The 19925-nt window shown below is 45.4% G+C and overlaps 1 protein-coding gene across 1 annotated transcript in view; it reads left to right on the plus strand.

The window, feature by feature from the left end:
- The first annotated feature begins 3257 nt into the window (after positions 1–3257).
- ACBD3 (acyl-CoA binding domain containing 3) overlaps positions 3258–19925 on the plus strand; it is a 28033-nt gene continuing 11365 nt past the window's right edge. The window contains exons 1-5 of the mRNA XM_080651280.1: positions 3258–3581; positions 13548–13689; positions 14548–14688; positions 17616–17774; positions 19544–19718. Of these exons, the coding sequence (XP_080507406.1) occupies positions 3311–3581; positions 13548–13689; positions 14548–14688; positions 17616–17774; positions 19544–19718 (888 nt within the window). The 5' untranslated portion in view covers positions 3258–3310. The remainder of the gene's footprint in view (positions 3582–13547; positions 13690–14547; positions 14689–17615; positions 17775–19543; positions 19719–19925) is intronic.

Raw genomic sequence — 19925 nt, forward strand, 5'->3', positions numbered from 1 at the left:
ACCTGCATCTATAGTTCATGACTCCGGTCGGGCTGGCACTAATAAACATGTGAATGCTAATCCATGTCTCCCCGTTCTTCAGTGATTTCCATCCGTTTTGAAACTGCCTTTCCTTCAAAGGGCTGTTTCTTGTAGTAAAAAAAAAAAGATCGACAGTTAGAATTCCATATAAGAAATGGAGAAACCCTGAGCTGTGGGGAGAACTGCAAAGGTTCATCACAATCCCTTTTCTAAACTGTGTTTCTGTTGTTTTATTTTTCTTTAATATATTTTATTGATATTTTACAGAGAGGAAAGGAGAGGGATAGAGAGCTAGAAACATCGATGAGAGAGAAACATCGATCAGCTGCCTCCTGCACACCTCCCACTGGGGATGTGCCCGCAACCAAGGTACATACCCTTGACCGGAATCGAACCCGAGACCCTTCAGTCCGCAGGCCGACGCTCTATCCACTGAGCCAACCCGGTTTCTGCTGTTTCTGTTGATTTTAAAGGGGGAGAGAGAGAGGGAGAAACATCAATGAAGAAAGAATCATGGATCGGCTGCCTCCTGCACACCCCACACTGGGATCGAGCCTGCAACCCCGGGCATGTGCATGGATGACAGGAATTGAACCTACAACCTCCTGGTACATGAGATGAAGCTCAACCAACCGAGACGCACCAGCCAGGGCTCGTAACAATCCTTACCCATGATTATCCCTTGTCCTCTCATGAGGCTGACACTGACAGAAAATAAGATTCCAAGACTACCTCTCCTCTTCTTTTGCTAGTTCAATCGAACTGTTGCTTTCACATCTCTTACGGATGAAAGCTGCTTTGAAATACCACTGACTGCTGATAGGAAGGTATGTCCAACATTCAGGTTGTTGACAGAGAAGGTGTATAAGGAAAGCACACTATTTTGAATAGGGACGATTTAGAAAGGAAATCGAAGACATGGTGAGTGTTTGTAACTGGACGTGGTTGCGCCTGCATCTCCCAAAGAACTCTCATGGGAGAAGGTATTGAGCATTTACACAAGGTCGACGTGTCTTCGTCCCCAAATGGGAAATCACACTGTTTTATTCCATAAGAATTAGGTTTCAAGAGCTTTCACGATCACTCGCTTTATTTAAAAGAGAAAGCCCTAGCTGGTTTGGCTCAGTGGATAGAGCGTCGGCTTACAGACTGAAGGGTCCCGAGTTCGATTCCAGTCAAAGACATATGCCCAGGTTGCAGGGATCCATCCCCGGTAGGGGGTGTGCAGGAGGCAGCTGATTGGTATTTCTCTCTTATCTGATGTTTCTAACTCTCTATCCCTCCCCCTTCCTCTCTATAAAAAATCAATAAAATATTTAAAAAAAATTTTTTTTTAAATAAATACAGATAACATTTTCCTAAAGGCAGGAAAGTGTTATTTGCTGCCATCTTGTGTGCATACTGGGAATAACACCGTGGTGGACATAACTAGAAATACCTGTTTTCTGCTGGCATCTTGAGATCACCTCAGGGAAGGTCAGTAGGAAAAGCTTTTGTCTGCTGCCATCTAGTGTACATACTAGACAAACTGCAGATGGAACATCTATCTTGAAGCTGTAAGCTGAACAACTACTGCAGCCATCACAGTGTGTGGAAGGACTGAATTGCTGCTGAAGGAAAAGTATCCCAGTTAGAAAGGTCTACTGTAACCAGGAAAAGAAACCAAAAATGCCAGACGTGACTTCCTGGCTGGGCACCATCACAAGAGGCAACTACTATAGCTACAGGCAGCTGCCTAACCAGGCCCTATTGGGAGAGGCAGCCAGTATCTGGAGAGGCAGGCACAACAGAGTGGGTCTCCCTTAAATCTGCAAGAGTTGGAAGCAGAGGCAGAGACATCTAATCCAACTAGTAGAGGCCAAAGAGACCCCTGCCCAGCCCCTCCCTGACAGATGGGCACGGAGTCTGTATGGGAGCCCATACCCACCGATGCCTCCCGTCATGTGCCCAGCACACTCTGGGTATAGACCGTCCATCTATTAGGATCTTTATTTTAATGAAACCAAGACATCATTCCCTATAACGATGACCTTTGGTTCATGATTTGCCTTAGTATACGTGTATGGTAAGAGGGCACATGGCCCCTTGGGCAAATTTTCCATTCTGCCTTGAGACCAGTAGGTGGGGGGCACAGCGGGTGTTTGGCTAAGGGGTGAGGAGAGAACTGGAGACCAATATTAATCCCCTTTCCGCACACCTTTCGAGGGGGTCACGAGTCAATGGGCAAGGAGAGACCAGCAGGCAAATCCTCCCTCCCTCCTTCAACCCGCTGTGAAGAGCACAGTGGTTGTTGGGGTACGCGGCCAGGAAAGACCTTGAGCACAATTCTGTATCGGGGCTCTAGCCAGCTTGTGTGGTTACAGCGGTTGCCTGGCAAACGGAGAAAGGTCTGGAGCTGAATTTCCCCTCCCTGCTTTCGCCAGGATGTGATGGGAAGGAGGACACGAGGATATGAGGAAAGGGGACATGAGGGCCCGGAGAGACCTTGAGATGAATTATGTGTCCCGGCTCCAGCCCAGCTTCTAATGGGCAGCTGGCGCCTGCAGAAACGGGCGAGGAGAGACCTGGATGCCATCTCTCCACCTGGTGCAGGCAGTGTGAGGGGTAGAGGAGGTGCCTGAGATAAGGGTGGAGTTCCAGGGAGTGTTTGAGGACCAGAGGGGATGCCTGGGTAGGGTGCACGGAGGCCAGCTGGAGTCTGTGGGCACTTTCTCCAGCTGTTTTCAAGTCGGCATTTCCCCAGGACCAGTTTCCTGGGGAGCATCCTCCTGGTTCCAGTTGGACCCCTTCTTGCGATCACCTCCTCCGGACAGGATTCAGGAGTGCACTACTTGCAAATACACACATTTTTTTAAATAATATGTTTATTAATTTTGAGGGAGAGAGAGATAGGCACATCAATGAAACATTGATCAGCAGCTCTACAGTCTCCGCCCCGCACAGACAGCAGACGTGCACGCCCCCACCCCGCCCCGCCAGACACCGGGACCGCCATTCAAGTGGCGCCACGGAGGGCATAGCCCCGCCCCCGGGAGGAACCGGGACGGGAGGGCGGGCTGGGCACCCAGGACCGGGTTCCGGACCCTCGGGGCCTTGGGGGGGCGTGGCGCGTGGTGGCGGAGGCCGCTGACAGCCGGGGTCTGAGGGGCGGGGCACCAGGACTCCGCCCCTATCTCTGGAGCCGGCTCAGCACCGGAAGTTCCGGTGTCGGCAAGTGGGGGTGAGAGGTCAGCAGGAAGTCGATACGTGGCCGCCGCCTGTCCCCGCCGAGGAGGCGCAGCAGCCGGAGATGGCGGCGGTGCTGAGCGCAGAGCGCCTGGAGGTGTCGGTGGACGGCCTGACGCTGAGCCCCGACCCGGAGGAGCGGCCCGGCGCGGAGGGCGCCCCGCTGCTGCCGCCGCCGCTGCCGCCGCCCTCGCCTCCCGGGGCCGGCCGGGGCCCGAGCGCCGCGGGGAGGCAGCCGGAGCCCGGGGCGGCGGCGGAGGAGGCGCGGTGCCTGGAGCAGCGCTGGGGCTTCGGGCTGGAGGAGCTGTACGGCCTGGCGCTGCGCTTCTTCAAAGGTGAGCCCGCCGCCCCGCCCGCCTCGGGAGCGCGGCCCGGCGGTGGCCTCGGCGGGGCTGGACAGCCTCACCCGCGCCGGGCCGGGCCGGGCCACCCAAGCAGGGCTCCGTCCTTGGGGGCTCCCGAACTTCGTCACTACCCGCTGGGCCGCTGGGTCACAGCCCTGACGGCCTGGAGCCTCGGTTTAGCCGTCCGAGTGCCGCCTCCCCGAGGTGACCGGGCATTTTCCCTGATTTAGCTTCTCGGGTTTCCGTGAGCTGGGATGGAAGCATGAGCCCGTTCTCTCCCAGAGGATCCCATTCTGGAATTTATTTATTTTTTTTATTATTGTTGTTTTCTGTTTTACCGTCGCATTTCTTTTTCTGTATCTATGGCGTGGCACGTCACACCCCACCGATCTGTACCCTTTTCCCGTAGTGGAAGGAGGCTTTCCATTGGGGTGCTGCACACCCTTTCCAGGCGTGCTGGGGGACCACACGCTCCAGCAGGATTTGATCCCCTGGCATTACCGATGTGGCAGAGAGGAGGAAGCGTTCAGCCAGCACGTCCCCTCTGGCGTGTCAAACTCCCAAGAGAGAGGATGCTCGCTATGTCCTAGGAACTTCTAGAAGGTTAAAATTTTACCCCGTAAAGCAATGTGCCCCGTAAAGCAGAGTGAATTCTCAGAGTTAGGTTTAAAAGTGCCCCCCGCCACCCCGTGCTTCTCGCAGAATTGTGAAATGTCTCGTCTTAGAGCAAGATTGTGGTGTGTGGGGTTTTGTGTGTGTGTGTGTGTTTTTTTAAATTGGGTGATTCACTGAGTCAAATGGTGGTGATACCAGTCACATGAGCTTGTCAGTGGGAAAAACGGATGAGAAGCCCGTTAGTTTGATTTCTTCGAGATAGTTCGATCTCGTGGGCCGCCTGGGCAAGGAGAGGCATCAGCAAATGAAACTTTAAAAGTGGTTGCTAGGTTCCCTACACATTCCAGAGCAGCGTACTTGTAACACTTTCCCCAGAGGGGGTACCTTCTGGAGTACATGTTTTACTCAACTTCTCGCTGAAGTTGAGCAGCTCAACGTGGTGCATGCATGCAAAAGTTACTTGCTTTTTCTCAAAGCAATTTTAATTGTGCAAACTAATGAAAGTCTCTCTCTCGTAAATTTTCCAAAACCGTTGATCGTTCCACACTCACTGCACTTTTTGTTAAGAAGTTTGCCCTTGAAATACTCATCATCATTTGCACAATGAATCCAGCCTTGGATTTTGGATCTCTTGGCCCTTGAATGTACAGTTTCCTGTAGTGATGATATATTCTCACATATATAAAATTCTGATGGTTTCTGTACAATTATTAATAACTACATCTTACCTTAAATTTTTATTCGTAGAACGTAATTTTCCAGCTTCAGTAACGTTAAAGTATATTGTAGCGGAAGTATGTAAGAATAGAAAAGAACCAACTTCCAATCCTAGCTTTTGCCACTTGACTGAGCCTGTGTTAATTTGAAAGTGGTAGTAATATCATCTTTGAAAGATTAAACTTAGCATTGCTTTGGAGTCAGGAAGCCTTGGATTCCATTTACTGTGTCAATTCCTAGACAATTAACTTTTGTAGGCTCAGTTTCCATGCATTTATATATTGGGAGCTGGATTTGATGCCTCGGATTTAAGATTTAGTGGTCTACACCTAATATTATTTTGCCGAGTAGCAGGACTCCTAGGGAACCTATAATTTGAGGCCCTAGTTATCAGTCACCTTAAAGGAAAAGGCCTACCTTGATAGGTATGGTTCACTCCCTTTCTAAGTTAGCCTTTCAAAGCAGCACCCAGTACTTACTAAAAGGATAGCAGCAGAGCAATCAAAACTACCTTTCTGGCCCTGACCGGTTTGGCTCAGTGGATAGAGCGTCGGCTGCGGACTGAAGGGTCCCAGGTTCAATTCCGGTCAAGGGCATGTACCTTGGTTGCGGGCACATACCCAGTGGGAGGTGTGCAGGAGGCAGCTGATCGATGTTTCTCTCTCATCGATGTTTCTAACTCTCTATCCCTCTCCCTTTCTCTCTGTAAAAAATCAATAAAATATATATTTTTTAAAAAAAAAGAAACTACTTTTCTGCCTGAATCATTACCTGGTTAGCAATGAAGAGGCCATTAGGATATGAGATGCCTAATTGGGGGAGGGGAAAGGAAGGGTCCTAAAGCCGTCAGAGGAATCATGGGAAGTGGGGTAAGGGGTTGCTGCCTTGGTTTTAATGTGAAATTTTCCAGTGTAATGTTTGGCATTTTTATCAGTCTTGCAAGGACTTCTAATAGATCATTGTTTTGTGGATTTGTACTAGTATCTCACAAGAATTAGAAATAGCATTACACTTTATCTTCCTCTGTGGGAGAAATGTGAATCTTGAAAGCGTGGGTATCTTTTTCCATTGAAAATAACTTGGGGTGGGAATCAGGAACCCTGTTTCTCATTCCATCCCTGTCGCAGTGGTCCCCGGCCAGTGACTGAACCATTAAGTGAATTACCTATCCTTTTAATCTTCTGAAGGCAAAAGTCAAATAATAGATGAAAGTGCAGATAAATGTAAGTTAGCATTTCCCCATCTCAGCTGCAGGCCTTGGGGAACCCTTCTCATGGATGAAGGCTTATTAGGTTGCCACTGTAATGAATGGTACATTCCCTTTTGCCGTTAGGATTGTAGAGGCCAAAGGAGGAGTTAAAGACCCAGGACAACTGCCGTGCACTGTGGAGGATCAGGAGCAAATGCCATTCCGGGGGGCGGGGCAGGGAGGGGGAGGCCAGGCCTGTGTGTCTGGGAAATGGCCCGTAGGAAGTGGTTGATGGAGAGAGCTGGAAAGGTAAATTGTCAGGTCCGTGGACGGATGGGAATGCCATTGCAAAGAGCCTTTTTGTTAGTCCCCAGGAGGCACAGTGACGGTTTTACATGGCGGAACCAAGTTGCCCCGTTCTAGGTTAGCAAGATTAGCTGGTTACGTCCTAAACCGGTTGGCTTTGTTGTAGCCTTCATACTTGTTGGATGGCGTTAACTTGGGGAGTGGTATTTTGGTTTTCAGAGTTCTTAGGGGTGAAGGCTTGCTTCTGTAACACTTCATTTACCTCATTATATTAAGCTGGTGGGTGGTGGCATTAATTTAACATTCCAGAGTAATCATTGCCACCAGTTACCGAGCAGATGTTCCCTGAAAGTGTGGTGCTGTTTTGAGAGCTGTATACACAGTTTTCTTTAATCCTGCACAGGCCCTTCAGTGAGGGTGTTACCTGGTTTCTTAGTTGAGGAACTTGCCCAAGGCCACTCCGTTGTTATTGGTTCCAAAGACAGTTCTTCCCACAACAGGAGGTGAGCAGCAAGGGGAACCCTGTCTCTGGTGGTGTTCTGAGAAAATATTTTAAAGTTCCTGCCCTATTGCCTTATCACATCTTGGCACTTCTTTTTTTCTTTTCTTTTTTTTTTAATTGAATTTCTTGGGGTGACATTGGTCAGTAAAACCATACAGGTTTCAAGGGTACAGCTCAGCAAAACATCATCTGCACACTGGGTAGTGCTCCCATTGCCCAAAGTCAAGTCTCTTTCTCTCCCCCCTTACCCTCTCCCCCCTTCCCCCTCCCCCTTTCCCTCTGGCCATCACTATGCTTTGTCTTTGTCCCTTCATCTTTTTTCACTCAGCCCCCCAACCCCCTCCCCGGAACTTTCTTTAATATATTCGCTTGAAAATATTAAGGGCTGATGGAAAGATTCATTTTGGGGTTTTTTTGTTGTTTTGTTTTTTCATTTTTTGTTTTTCTACACACGATCACTTTCTTGAGATTCACTTCAGATAGCTGGAAAAATAAAGTGTGAGAAAAGCATCTACTCTGAATTCCTACATAACTTTGCTGTCAGGTTTGAAATATTGATTGTAGTGGCGGGGACTCCCCTCCAAAGGACTGAAGTAAATGTGCCCATCAAGAATATTGGTGTTAATAGTATATTCCTATTAATATACTAGTAGACCTTTCGGGAAGCCTGCATTTAGCTAACCTAATGATTGTTTTTCACTCGTATAAATTGAAAATGGATGTGTTTTAATTCATTAGGGGTTGAAAAATGTTGATATTCTAATTGTTTTTCCTTCACTGTAATACTTTTCCTCATATTCTATTTGGTTTGGGGTACAGTTCAAATAGGAAAGGAAAGGAAATGCTTCTTTCTCTTTATTTATTTTCTAAGTAATGAGTGTCCCTAATAACCTCAAAAGGTGACTCTTTTTTTAGTATACTTTTATTGATTTCAGAGAGAAAGGGAGAGAGAGAGAGAAACATCAATGATGAGAGAGAATCATGGATCGACTGCCTCCTGCACACCCCTACTGGGGATCAAGCCCACAACCCAGGCATGTGCCCTGGCTGGGAATCAAACCATGACCTCCTGCTTCTTAGGTCAACTCTCACCCACTGAGCTATGCCGGCCAAGCAAAAGGTGACAGTTTTTAATGTCATTATGTACTCATGCTTTTAAACATATTTGATTTTATTATTTTAGCTCTTATTATTGATGCTCAAATTATAGGATCTTTAGAAAGTGAGAGCCTTTTCAAATTGGCTTCTAAGTTCCTTTGACCTGATGACTAGTCGTCTTCCATAGCTTCCTTACTATCTGGTATGATGAGATGTCCTAGATCCATGTTACACATCTTCTGCCTCAGAGAATCAGCCATTTCTCCAAGGAGACCTGGTTCCTGTTAGTGAGAAATGGCATTTGCAGAGCCATAATCTGGGTGTTAGGAGCTGGGTGCCCGTTACTGGATTGGTCATTATTTCTGGGCCTTTTCAGGACAGAGATCTAGGGTGTGTATGTGTGAAGGGAGTATTTTTGAGGATATGATATGTAAAAGGAAACTAGTTTAGTTTGGAGGGACTTCAGTCTTGGACTCCTTTTCTAAATTGACTGTGGAATTGTTCATGCATTTCTGCTAGCATTGCTGTGGATCTCACTGGCTTATATTACTGATAGCAGAGAGGTATTAATATGGACATGCTGAAATGGTTCCGTTTCCTTTTGTCTTCCTTAAACATAAGCATCTACAAGAACTTTTATAAATGGCCTCATTAATGCTTCAAAATACTGTACAGCTGTAATTTATTCTTTGGTCACATATATAATTAGTGTGTGCCTCCTGGACTTAAGTGGCAACCTTAGATAATTTCAACTTTTATTGTTACCATCAAATGTCTTATTAAGTTTTGAGTTTATTTTTCCCTTCTTTCCTTATTGTCTTTCTCTTTAGACCTAAGTTGTACTAGTATAGGAGAATGTATAGACCTAAGAGATAGTTGTAAGAAATAAAATTAAAGCCACCAATAATAGTGACGCCTCTTAAACATCTGATTTTTTAATTTGCTAGTTCATATTAAATTTGAGCTGAACTGAAATTTTCCTTTGAAAACTGGATTCAAAGGTATGCTTATATGCGTATATATAGGGATAAGCAAAAGTAGGTTGACAGTTTGTATGGAAAATAACACAATAATTGATAGAGTAAACTGTTTTGCGTACTCACAACTGTAAACCTACTTTTGCCAACCCCTGAATATATATATACTAGAGGCCGAGTGCATGAAATTCGTGCACTAGTAGGGTCCCTAGCAGCTTCTGGCTGGGGGCCAGGACCGCCCTTCCCCTGGCTGCCTTGTCTGGCACCACCTGCGCACCTGCTCCACCATTCCACCATGGTCCTGCTCTCATCGGGGCCAGCAGCGCCTTCACTGCCGCCTGCATTGTCGACACCTGCCATGTTCCATGCTGCCCCCTGGTGGTCAGCGCGTGTCTAAGTCCCGGTTGGTGGAACTCCTGCCCATGGGGACAATTTGCATATTAGCCTTTTATTATATAGGATAGGATATATGTAAGATTTTAACATCTGCCAGAGGATTTGTGCAAAAATACACAAATCATAAGTGTATGGCTTGATGAATTTTCACAAAGGGAACACACTTTGGTAGCCAACACCCAGACGGAGATAATGTTTACTTTTATCGGTTAACAAAAGTGAGAGCTACTCTGGCTCAGTATTTAGGAAGTTGAGTCTGGAGTCACACTACCTGAGGTGCTTCTTCCTAGTTCTGCCACTCAGTTGTTTAAATTTTGTGCTTTCCTTTACTCAAAGGGTTGTAAGAATTACAAAAAATTACATACGTAAACTCATAGATAGTACCTGGCAATTGGTATTCTGTGGCCAAAACATTCCTTAAACTTACTATGGAGTGTGTTGACTTAATGGGGGGGGGGGTCAACTTTTAATAAGCACTTTGTACATGATAGGCAGTTCCCAGTGTTTTAAACTCATTGACTTAGCAATATTGCATTGTATTGTACTTCCTTGTAAGTAGTATAAGAATTTATCATTCAGGTTTTTTCTCAGCTCAATATGGGAGAGATGTGGTTGTTGTTTTTTTAAATATGTTTTTATTGATATTAGAGGGGAAGGAAGGGGGGGGGGGAACAACCATTGATCGCTGCACTGGGGATCAAGCCCACAACCTGGACATGTGCCCTGACCGGGAATGGAACCCGTGACCTCTCAGTGCATGGGACAGTGCTCAGTCAACAGAGCCACACCAGCCAGGGTGAGGAGTGATTGTAATATTTCTAAAAGTAGTATATTCTCTGTGAGGCTAAAGTGTGATAAGGGCCACGCAGGAAAACAAATTTGATTGTAAGCTGCTGTGGTAGAAACACGGTGCCTAGGATGAGGGAAGGGGGAGATGGCCTTGCTGTCCTCTGCACAGGTGAGGCCATCCCTGGATGCTGCTTGCACTTTGCAGCAGCATCCTTTAGGGTTCTCTTCTGCTCATTCAGAAGAGAGCAACTTGTACGGTGTGGGAATTCAAATCCCTGCCCTCATTATCATACTAGTAAGAGCTGCTGTTTAGCCATTGACTGCGGGACCCACAACCTAAGTATATGCCCTGACCGAGAATTGAACCCACAACTTTTTGGTGTACCAGCTGAGCCACATGGCCAGGGCTTTTGTGGCTTTTCTGAGGTCTGGTCTGTTAGATGAGTTTTATTTAATGCTGAAGACTAGAAAGAGATCAACTCGGAATAAAGAAGTGAAAATCACACCTATCCAGTGATGGAATAGACTGCTTTGGGACAGTGAGTTACTCCCACGAGGAAGTGTTCAAGCACGGCTTAGTAATTCCTAGGTGGATATGCTTTGATTGCTTTTGTGTATCTACCACAGGTTTTTTCTTTGTGGCTACCATGAGGCTTATATAAAATAGTTTATAGTTCTAGTTTAAGCACATAACTTCCACAGCATACAGAAACTCTACACTTTTATTTCTCCCTAGCATTTTAGGTTATTGATGTTACAATTTACATCTTTTTTATACTGTATATATAGTAACAAATTACTGGAGGCCAAGGTAGATATGTAGGGCAGATTTGAGCTTTGGTTGTGCAATACAGTCACTTGTCTTTAATATACTTCCCAACCCATATATTTTATGGCTTTCATCAAGTAAAAGCTAGACAGGACATTGAAATAATTTGTTGCATCCTCTACCTTTACCTCCAGACAGAAGGGAAAATATGATTTCTCGTAAATGTACTCTAGCAATTGAGGTGTGAGACTAATAACCTTGTGTATGATTAATTTCAGGTGGAAGGGACTTAATTTTAATCTTTCAGACCTTAGGGCTTTGTAACAATGATTATAAAGCTGCTTTCAAGTTATTTATGCTGTCTTATTAGAACTGTAAAGTCAAGTACTTACGAATTTAACAAGAACATGATCTAGAAGCCATTTCTATTTTTAATTGCTTGGGGAAATGTGTTTTGTGTATTGTATTGATTTCCTATTGCTCCTGTAACAAATTACCAGAAAATTCGTGTCTTAAAACAACACCTCCTGACTTAGAGTTTTTGGGGTCAGAAGTTCAAAGTAGGTCTCACTGGTTAAAAGAAAGGGGTGGTGGTCAGAGCTGTGCTCCTGGAGGTGCTGGGAAAGCAGCTGTTGCCTGGCCTCTCCTGGCCTCTAGAGGCCGCCTGCGTGCTTTGGCTCTGTGGCCCCCTCTTGCCTCTTTGAGGGAAGCAAGTTGTGTAACAGCTTCCGGTCTGCCTCAGACCCTTCTTTCTCTCCTTCCATTCATAAGGACCCTTGTGATTCCATTGGGCCAGGGCGGGAAAGTCCAGGGTCAGGCAGTTGCAACCTTAATTCCCCTTCTTCATATAATCGAACATATCCACAGATTTGGGATCGGGGTGTAGACATCTGGGGGAGGAGGGGCTCTTATTATGCCTACCACATGTCATAAAGTCTTCCTGTTCCTGGACAGCAGAATATTCATCAGTTTTGTAGGCGTGCTCTGTCAGGGTCGTGGTCTCCACTGATTGGTCAGTGCTAGGGCAGCAGGTCCTTAGGTATTGCATCTGGTCCTGGCATTGCCCGCCTGGTTTTGCTGCTTTTCTTCCCGTCCTGGAGGTGAGATACAACTGAGGCTCAGGGAGGTGGCCCTCTGTATCTGGCTGTAAATTGCTCTGCCAATTTGGTCAGCTGTCTGTCTCCGTTTCCCTATCCCACTTGTCCTAGTTTACAGGCCTGTCTCGTTATAAACTGACTACTGAAATTCAGCATCTTATTAACTCATTTGACTTTTTTACCAAGTGGAACCAAAGCAATTAAAAAGATCAGGTTTATGAAGGCAGGAAAAGGATCAAATAGTTACTACTCTTGGTTTATCAGGACAATGCTCTAACCAACTGAGCTACCCGGCCAGGGCTAGTTATTACTCTTAATGATAATATCTGTTACCTCTGAAGCAGCATTGGACCCCTTACTTTTTTTTTTCTTTTTTTTTTTTTAATATATTTTATTGATATTTTACAGAGAGGAAGGGAGAGGGATAGAGAGCTAGAAACATCGATGAGAGAGAAACATCGATCAGCTGCCTCCTGCACACCTCCCACCAGGGATGTGCCCGCAACCAAAGTACATGCCCTTGACCAGAATCGAACCCGGGACCCTTCAGTCCGCAGGCTGACGCTCTATCCACTGAGCCACACCGGTTTTGGCATGGACCCCTTACTTTATTGATGAGTCAGAGAGGTTAAATGTCCTACACCCAAGAAGTGTCTGAGCCCTAGCCGGTGTGGCTCAGTGGATAGAGCGTCGGCCTGCGGACTGAAGGGTCTCGGGTTCGATTCCAGTCAAGGGCATGTACTTTGGTTGCGGGCACATCCCCAGTAGAGGGTGTGCAGGAGGTGGCTGATCGATGTTCCTCTCTCATCGATGTTTCTAACTCTATCCCTCTCCCTTCCTCTCTGTAAAATATCAATAAAATATATTTAAAAAAATAAGTTGAAAATATTGGTTGACACAATTGTTTAAAAAACAGAGTTTAAAAAAAGTGTCTGAGATGAGATTTAAACGGAGGCTTTCTGATTCCACAGCCCCTCCTACCACGTCATGCTGCATCAGTGGGTTGGGAAGGGTTGAATATAGCCTTTCACAGTACATGTGTGATCACATTAAACCTTTCAAAGTACATGTATGATCATATTAACCCTCTCACAGTACATGTGTGATCATATTAACCCTCTCACAGTACATGTGTGATCACACTGAGGATGATTGACAAAATTATTTTTTAAAACCTTTCAAAGAATGGTGGTTGAACGTGTTTGATATGTATGAAAGATGTCAGTGGTACACTTATATCTGTGTGCCTGACTGTAGCTTAACAGGCTGGTTTCTCTGGAGTAGTTTTAACATAAATATTGGTACTTGACTTCATTTTTTTAAAATTCTGCATAAAGGTTATTAAAATTTAGTATTTGAAAAAAGTCTCACTATGATAGTGTTTCTATCTATCATAGGCAGTTTGGACATACCTATAGCAAAACTTCAGCATACAGCTGAAAATCATGTATTTTTCCAGTGCTAATTATTTTCTTTGTGGGTTTTCTTTTTTTTTCTTACAGAAAAAGATGGCAAAGCATTCCATCCAACTTACGAAGAAAAACTGAAGCTTGTGGCACTGCATAAACAGGTTCTTTTGGGCCCATATAATCCAGACACTTGTCCTGAGGTTGGATTCTTTGATGTGTTGGGGAATGACAGGAGGTAACAGTGTTTTGTTGTATAATTAATTTAATGAGAATAGTGTTGAAAACGGTACAAAGTAAATTGGTTAAGATGTAAATAGCTGGTTCATTAGCTTAGAACTGAAACAAACATTTTTGCTTGCAGCTTCTGAAGATGTTTATCTCTTTTTGGCTTGGAGGTGTTTATGGCTAAATATTGTGGAAGAAGCTTACTCATCTGATTATGAACATAAGACAAGTACAGCTTCATTTGATTCTCCCTGATAATAATAAAAGCTGCCATTTAAAATATGGCCGAAACCGGTTTGGCTCAGTGGATGGAGCGTCGGCCTGCGGACTGAGGGGTCCCGGGTTCGATTCTGGTCAAGGGCATGTACCTTGGTTGCGGGCACATCCCCAGTGGGAGGTGTGCAGGAGGCAGCTGATCGATGTTTCTCTCTCATTGATGTTTCTGGCTCTCTATCCCTCTCCCTTCCTCTCTGTGAAATATCAATAAAATATATTTTAAAAAAAAATAAAAAATAAAATAAAATATGTAGTAATTGATTTCCTTGTTGGAACATATAGAGAGCTGTGACAAAAAGGAATACATTGACTATTCAATTACGGCTAAAATATAAGTAAAACTCAGATACGCTTTTGCTAGTACAGAAATGATCAGCAGTGCAGTTAAGCTGTAGTATAAAAAGTAAGTTTGGGTTGTAATTTAGTAAATCAGCACATGCTTGTTAAAACTGGAAGTTTTGCACCTTTTGTGTATAATAGAATTATTCTTCGTTCTCGTTACGATTGAGAATTGTTCATGTTTAGGTTTCAATTAAATGGAATTCTCATCCTCTCAAGAAGAGGAGGTGACTTGTCCTGCTCTTCCTTCCAGGAGAGAATGGGCAGCGCTGGGAAACATGTCTAAAGAGGACGCCATGGTGGAGTTCGTCAAGCTCCTGAACAGGTGCTGCCATCTCTTGTCAACATACGTCACATCCCACAAAATAGAGAAGGAAGAGCAAGAAAAGAAAAGGTGAGGTGTGGGTGCACGGAACACTTGATGGCTGTGCTTTACGGAGTGCTCTAGATCGGGTGTCTGACTGCCTTTGGCTCCACCGTGATGGCAGCTGGCAAACTTCCCCGTGTGAGCAGATATTCCTGAGTTTGGGGCTTGCTGCCTCTGTCTGGCTATACCTGTAAGAGGAACCACCTACCCACCAGGGGCAGCATTCCTTCCGTGTCATTACACTACATTTTTGAGCAAGCCCCATAAACTCAGCCACGCTCTCCTCCTGACCCTCTGGTCTGACACACCCTTTGCGGCTGTCTCCCTTGTTTCTAGAATATTCGTACTTCGTATCATGGTTATCGGCTGTGAAGCATGGTAGGCCTTATATACACATTCCACGTTGGTTCTGGCTTCCAGATGGCTCATTCGTTGTTTCTAGGGGCTGGAGGGGGGCTGCTGGATGCGCTGTTTTTATTTGTGGATTCTCTGTCATGATTGTGAATGCAGCAGGATGGTAGTTAACACTTATTTATCTAGAGATTATATTTTCAATAACTTTGGCTATCTAAGTTTTCTACATAATGAAAATGACGTTTTATATAAAACCAAATTTTTTCAGATTCTATTATACTTACTTTAGAAACAGTTGGTTTTTTGGTTTCTCACCTTAACCTGGATTGGAAACAATAGATGAGCAGAGAAAATAGCCTGAGAATGAGGGGAAAGCCAGAAGCTACGAAAACATAGACACAAGAAACATAAGAGTGTGGCAGTTTGGCGCCATTTAATACAAAGGTAAACTTCTCCATCACTGTATTATGGCACCTGCAGTTTTTATGTTTATAGTTATAACTCCAGAGTCATCAAAAGACAGAGCACTGGGTATAATTTATTCCTGTTTAAGAGGATAGGAAGTAGCTTAATACATTTTAAAAGGTCATTCTTATCCAAAGGAAAAGTTTTGATTCCGTAAGAATGGAATGAGATCTCTTTACTGGAAAATTGATTTATGTGCTACAGTGCATTGTATAGTGATGTTGGACCAATGAGGTGTAGCTATAATGTATTTGGAAATATGCTTTTTTAAGTTCCTTTTTAACAATAAATTGAATATTTAAGTTACTATTCAACATATAAAACTGTAGGTTTTTTAAAAAAAAAAATAAACTTCTGTCATGAGATAAAGTCCATATAGAATTCCTTTAAGGCATTTAAAAGACTAGACTTCCTTGCCCGGCTGGTGTGGCTCACTGGTTAAGCTATGAACCAGGAGGTCATGGTTGGATTCAGGGTCAGGGCACATGCCCGGGTTGCAGGCTTGATTCCCAGTAGAGAACGTGCAGGAGGCAGCTGATCAATGATTTCCTCTCATCATTGATGTTTCTCTCTCTCTCTCTCGCTCTCGCTCTCGCTCTCTCTCTCTCTCTCTCTCTCTCTCTCTCTTCCCCCCCCCCCCCCTTCTTCTCTGAAGTACATAAAATAAAATAAAGAGACAAGACTTCTTTTATCCTAAAGCTTAAGCTCTGGCTTGTGGAACATCTTGCCCTTTATACCAACTTTGAAATATTAAAAGTAGGTCATTTTAGCCCTAACCGGTTTGGCTCAGTGGATAGAGCACCGGCCTGCGGACTGAAGGGTCCCAGGTTCGACTCCAGTCAAGGGCATGTACCTTGGTTGCAGGCACATCCCCAGTAGGAGGTGTGCAGGAGGCAGCTGATCGATGTTTCTCTCTCATCGATGTTTCTAACTTTCTATCCCTCTCCCTTCCTCTCTATATAAAAATCAATAAAATATATATATTAAAAAATAAATAAAAGTAGGTCATTTTATTACTGTATGTTGAGTCTTGGCTCTGGTTCAGGTGTGTGGTTAATTATTTAATAGGAATTTGGAAAGAAAGGTGGGATAACCAGAAACGGTGCTCATGGTAGGACCAAGAAACTGTGTGTTTCCTGAGAATCCTCAGAAATCTTCTCTTTCATCATGTCTTCAGCCTCCCTGCCCCCCACACCGCTCTCAGCCACGGATGGCATCCACTCCTGGTGCCAGAAACTCTTCTCCTTGGGAAGCGGGTTATGGGGAGGGGAGAGCTGGGGAGGGCTGCACCGTGATTTCCACGTGCTCTTTTCTTTCTTAAAAGCTTTTACGTTATTCTTAGTTTCTGAAGTAATACACAAAGGAGTGCAATATAAATTATTTTTATGTATGAAACAATCTGAAAACCTTCTTTCCCACCATGCCTTTAATCTCACTCTTCTCGCCATGGATAATAATTGACACAATTAAAATGTATACATTTTCAAAGGTCTTTTTTTTCTCTAGACCTTTTTCTGTATATTTACCTGTTTTTCGTTGTGGTGTGTGTGTGTGGTGTTGTTTTTTCATGAAACAAATATGTTAAATGTCTTTACAAATTAGACGGTCAGTTCTAGCCTTCTTTTAGGGGTGCAGGGCATTTCAGGGTGGATCATTCAGTTCTCTAAAATGTGTTGGCTGCTTGCTCGTTCCAGCCCCGTGCTAAGCCCTGAGAACGCCGTGGTGTGAGCGAGGCTGTCTCTGCCCTTATGCAGCGTGTACCTTCCTGGGTAAGGCAGGTAGATGCAGTGCTGGATGGATCTCACAACTTTTAGGAGTAGTCTGAAGGAAAAGCTTGTGGTGCTGAGCGCGTACAGAAGAGGGGAGCCTTAGGGCATGGGTAGACACGTCATCATGACTTGAGTAGTATCTTAATGATGGATACCTTCTCCTATTGCTGTGCAGCAGTAATTATTCTCGCCGAGACCGTGTATATTGTGTGATTGATTCTATATGTTAAGTGTATGCATTTCAGATTTTGGTATTGCGTGGTTTTCTGAAACGTTTCTGTCCATGTCCACAGTGACATGAAGTCTGAAGTGGCTTAAACAGGGTTTTTTGTATAGGACTCATTCTCTGTCTCCTGCACTTGGTAGGAAGGAGGAGGAGGAGCGCAGGCGGCGTGAAGAGGAGGAAAGAGAACGTCTGCAGAAGGAGGAGGAGAAGCGTCGGAAAGAAGAAGAAGAGAGGCTCAGGAGGGAGGAAGAAGAGAGGAGGCGGCTGGAGGAGGAGAGGCTTCGGTTGGAGCAGCAGAAGTAAGCTGGCTGTGCGCTTCTGTTTAAGGGAGAGAAACGGAGGTCTCGCTGCTGTGGCCTGGCCCTTTGCCATTGTGTGCCTAGGACCATTCTGATTTGGGCGGCTGGGAGCTGGACCAACGTTAGCTACTTGGCATTTATGCCAATGATGTGTTTCCAGAGAGGGCCTCGTCCTAAGCGGCATTTGGCTGCAAAAGGAGTGAAGAGTACTGAAAGGGTTTGGGGTTCACTCCCAGAGCCAGGGACTGAGGAGCTGAGGTTGCTCGCTTGCTCCCTGTCCCTGAGTCCGCATGATCTCTTGTCTTTGATGTCTCTTTGCCAGCCTTCCTGTTCTCTGCAAATCGTCGCTGTCTGCTTTGGCACCCACAGGCTAGTCCAGCCTGGATTTAGGTGGTTTTTGTTTTCATGCATCTGATAGAGAGAGACTGGCTGGAATCGGAGAGACCCAGTTTCACATTCCCGGGACAGGGAATGGGGTTGTTTTAGCCTCTGCCGAGTGTCCTCCAGCACAGGGCTGGGAGCTGAAACCATTCTTAGTAAGGGCTGTGAGAGCAGCTGTCTCAGAAGCTGCTGCTCTGCAGGGAGCTCTGGGTACAGGAGGAAGGACTGACCCCAACAGGACACTGTGGGAACAAGGCCCAGGGTCCTCCAAGTGGCAGGGCGTGTGGATTAAACCAGTGCTCGGCAAACTAATTAGTCAGCAGAGCCAAATACCAACAGTACGACGATGGAAATTTCTTTGGAGAGCCACATTTTTTAAACTTAAACTTCTTCTAACACCACTTCTTCAAAACAGACTCGCCCAGGCCGTGGTATTTTGTGGAAGAGCCACACTCAAGGGGCCAAAGAGCCGCATGTGGCTCGCGAGCCGCCGTTTGCCAACCACTGGATTAAACCAAAGGACATGGGAGCCCAGGGATTTCTCCTCATTATTGCTGAGTCATTCCTAGAAAAGCTTCAGATCAACCAGGGCCGCCTTCTGCTTAGAAGAGAGACGATGGCTCCTGCTCTTGGTGGGGCCTGCAGTTGACAGCCATGGACAACAGTCCGTCCTCTCACAGCATCGTGGTTAGAGGCTGGAGCATAGGCTGGAGCCAGTCTGCCTCGTCTTCAGCGCTGGCTCTGGCATCCACTAGCAGGGTAATCTCGGGCAAGTTACTGCCGCCTCCATTTCCTCTTCTGCGAAACCCTACCCCCAAAGGCAGTGGTGAGACCTGCTGGGTCAGTCCGGCGAAGGGCCTTGAACACTGCCTGGTACATAGTAAGGGCACATAACCGTTAACAGATGTGCTGGTGATCATGATGATGATGATGTGTTAATAATTATTCTCTCTCTCCATCCCAGATTTTCCTTAGAAACCTAAGTAAAAAATTAGAGATCATGCTTATTTTCTTAAATTGCTTCTGGGCCTGGGACACATGCTGATTGGTATACATTACTAGCTGAGTCATTTTTAAGAGGTATAAATTATAACCCTCACTCGTTTGGCTCAGTGGATAGAGCGTCGGCCTGCGGACTGAAAGGTCCCAGGTTCGATTCCTGTCAAGGGCATGTACCTCGGTTGCGGGCTCATCCCCAGTAGGGGGTGTGCAGGAGGCAGCTGATCGATGTTTCTAACTCTCTATCCCTCTCCCTTCCTCTCTGTAAAAATCAATAAAATATATTTTTAAAAAAGGTGTAAATTATAAAGATAAGTAACAAGGGCATTTTATTTTGTCATGACTGACCTCCTGTAGCCAGACTGGTGCATATTTTTTAATGTTTTTAGGCAGCAGATAATGGCAGCTTTAAACTCGCAGACTGCCGTGCAGTTCCAGCAGTACGCCGCCCAGCAGTACCCGGGGAACTACGAGCAGCAGCAGATCCTCATCCGCCAGCTGCAGGAGCAGCACTATCAGCAGTACATGCAGCAGCTGTACCAAGTCCAGCTCGCCCAGCAGCAGGTATGGGCGACAGCTCAGCCTGCAGCCTCGGGGGTGTCTAGTTTCATTGGAACCCAAGTGCTTTTTTAACAGTCACTAATGAATTTTGCATTAGCCTCGGGTATAAAGTAATTTTTAGGTGACCTTTATTAAGGGAGACTTTAATGTTGCATTGGCAATTATGAAAGAAAATATAATCCTCAAGCAATAGGTAGTGTGGCCGCTGTT

The sequence above is a fragment of the Plecotus auritus genome (genome assembly GCF_963455305.1).
Source record: "Plecotus auritus genome assembly, chromosome: 14".
NCBI classification, from domain to species: domain Eukaryota; kingdom Metazoa; phylum Chordata; class Mammalia; order Chiroptera; family Vespertilionidae; genus Plecotus; species Plecotus auritus.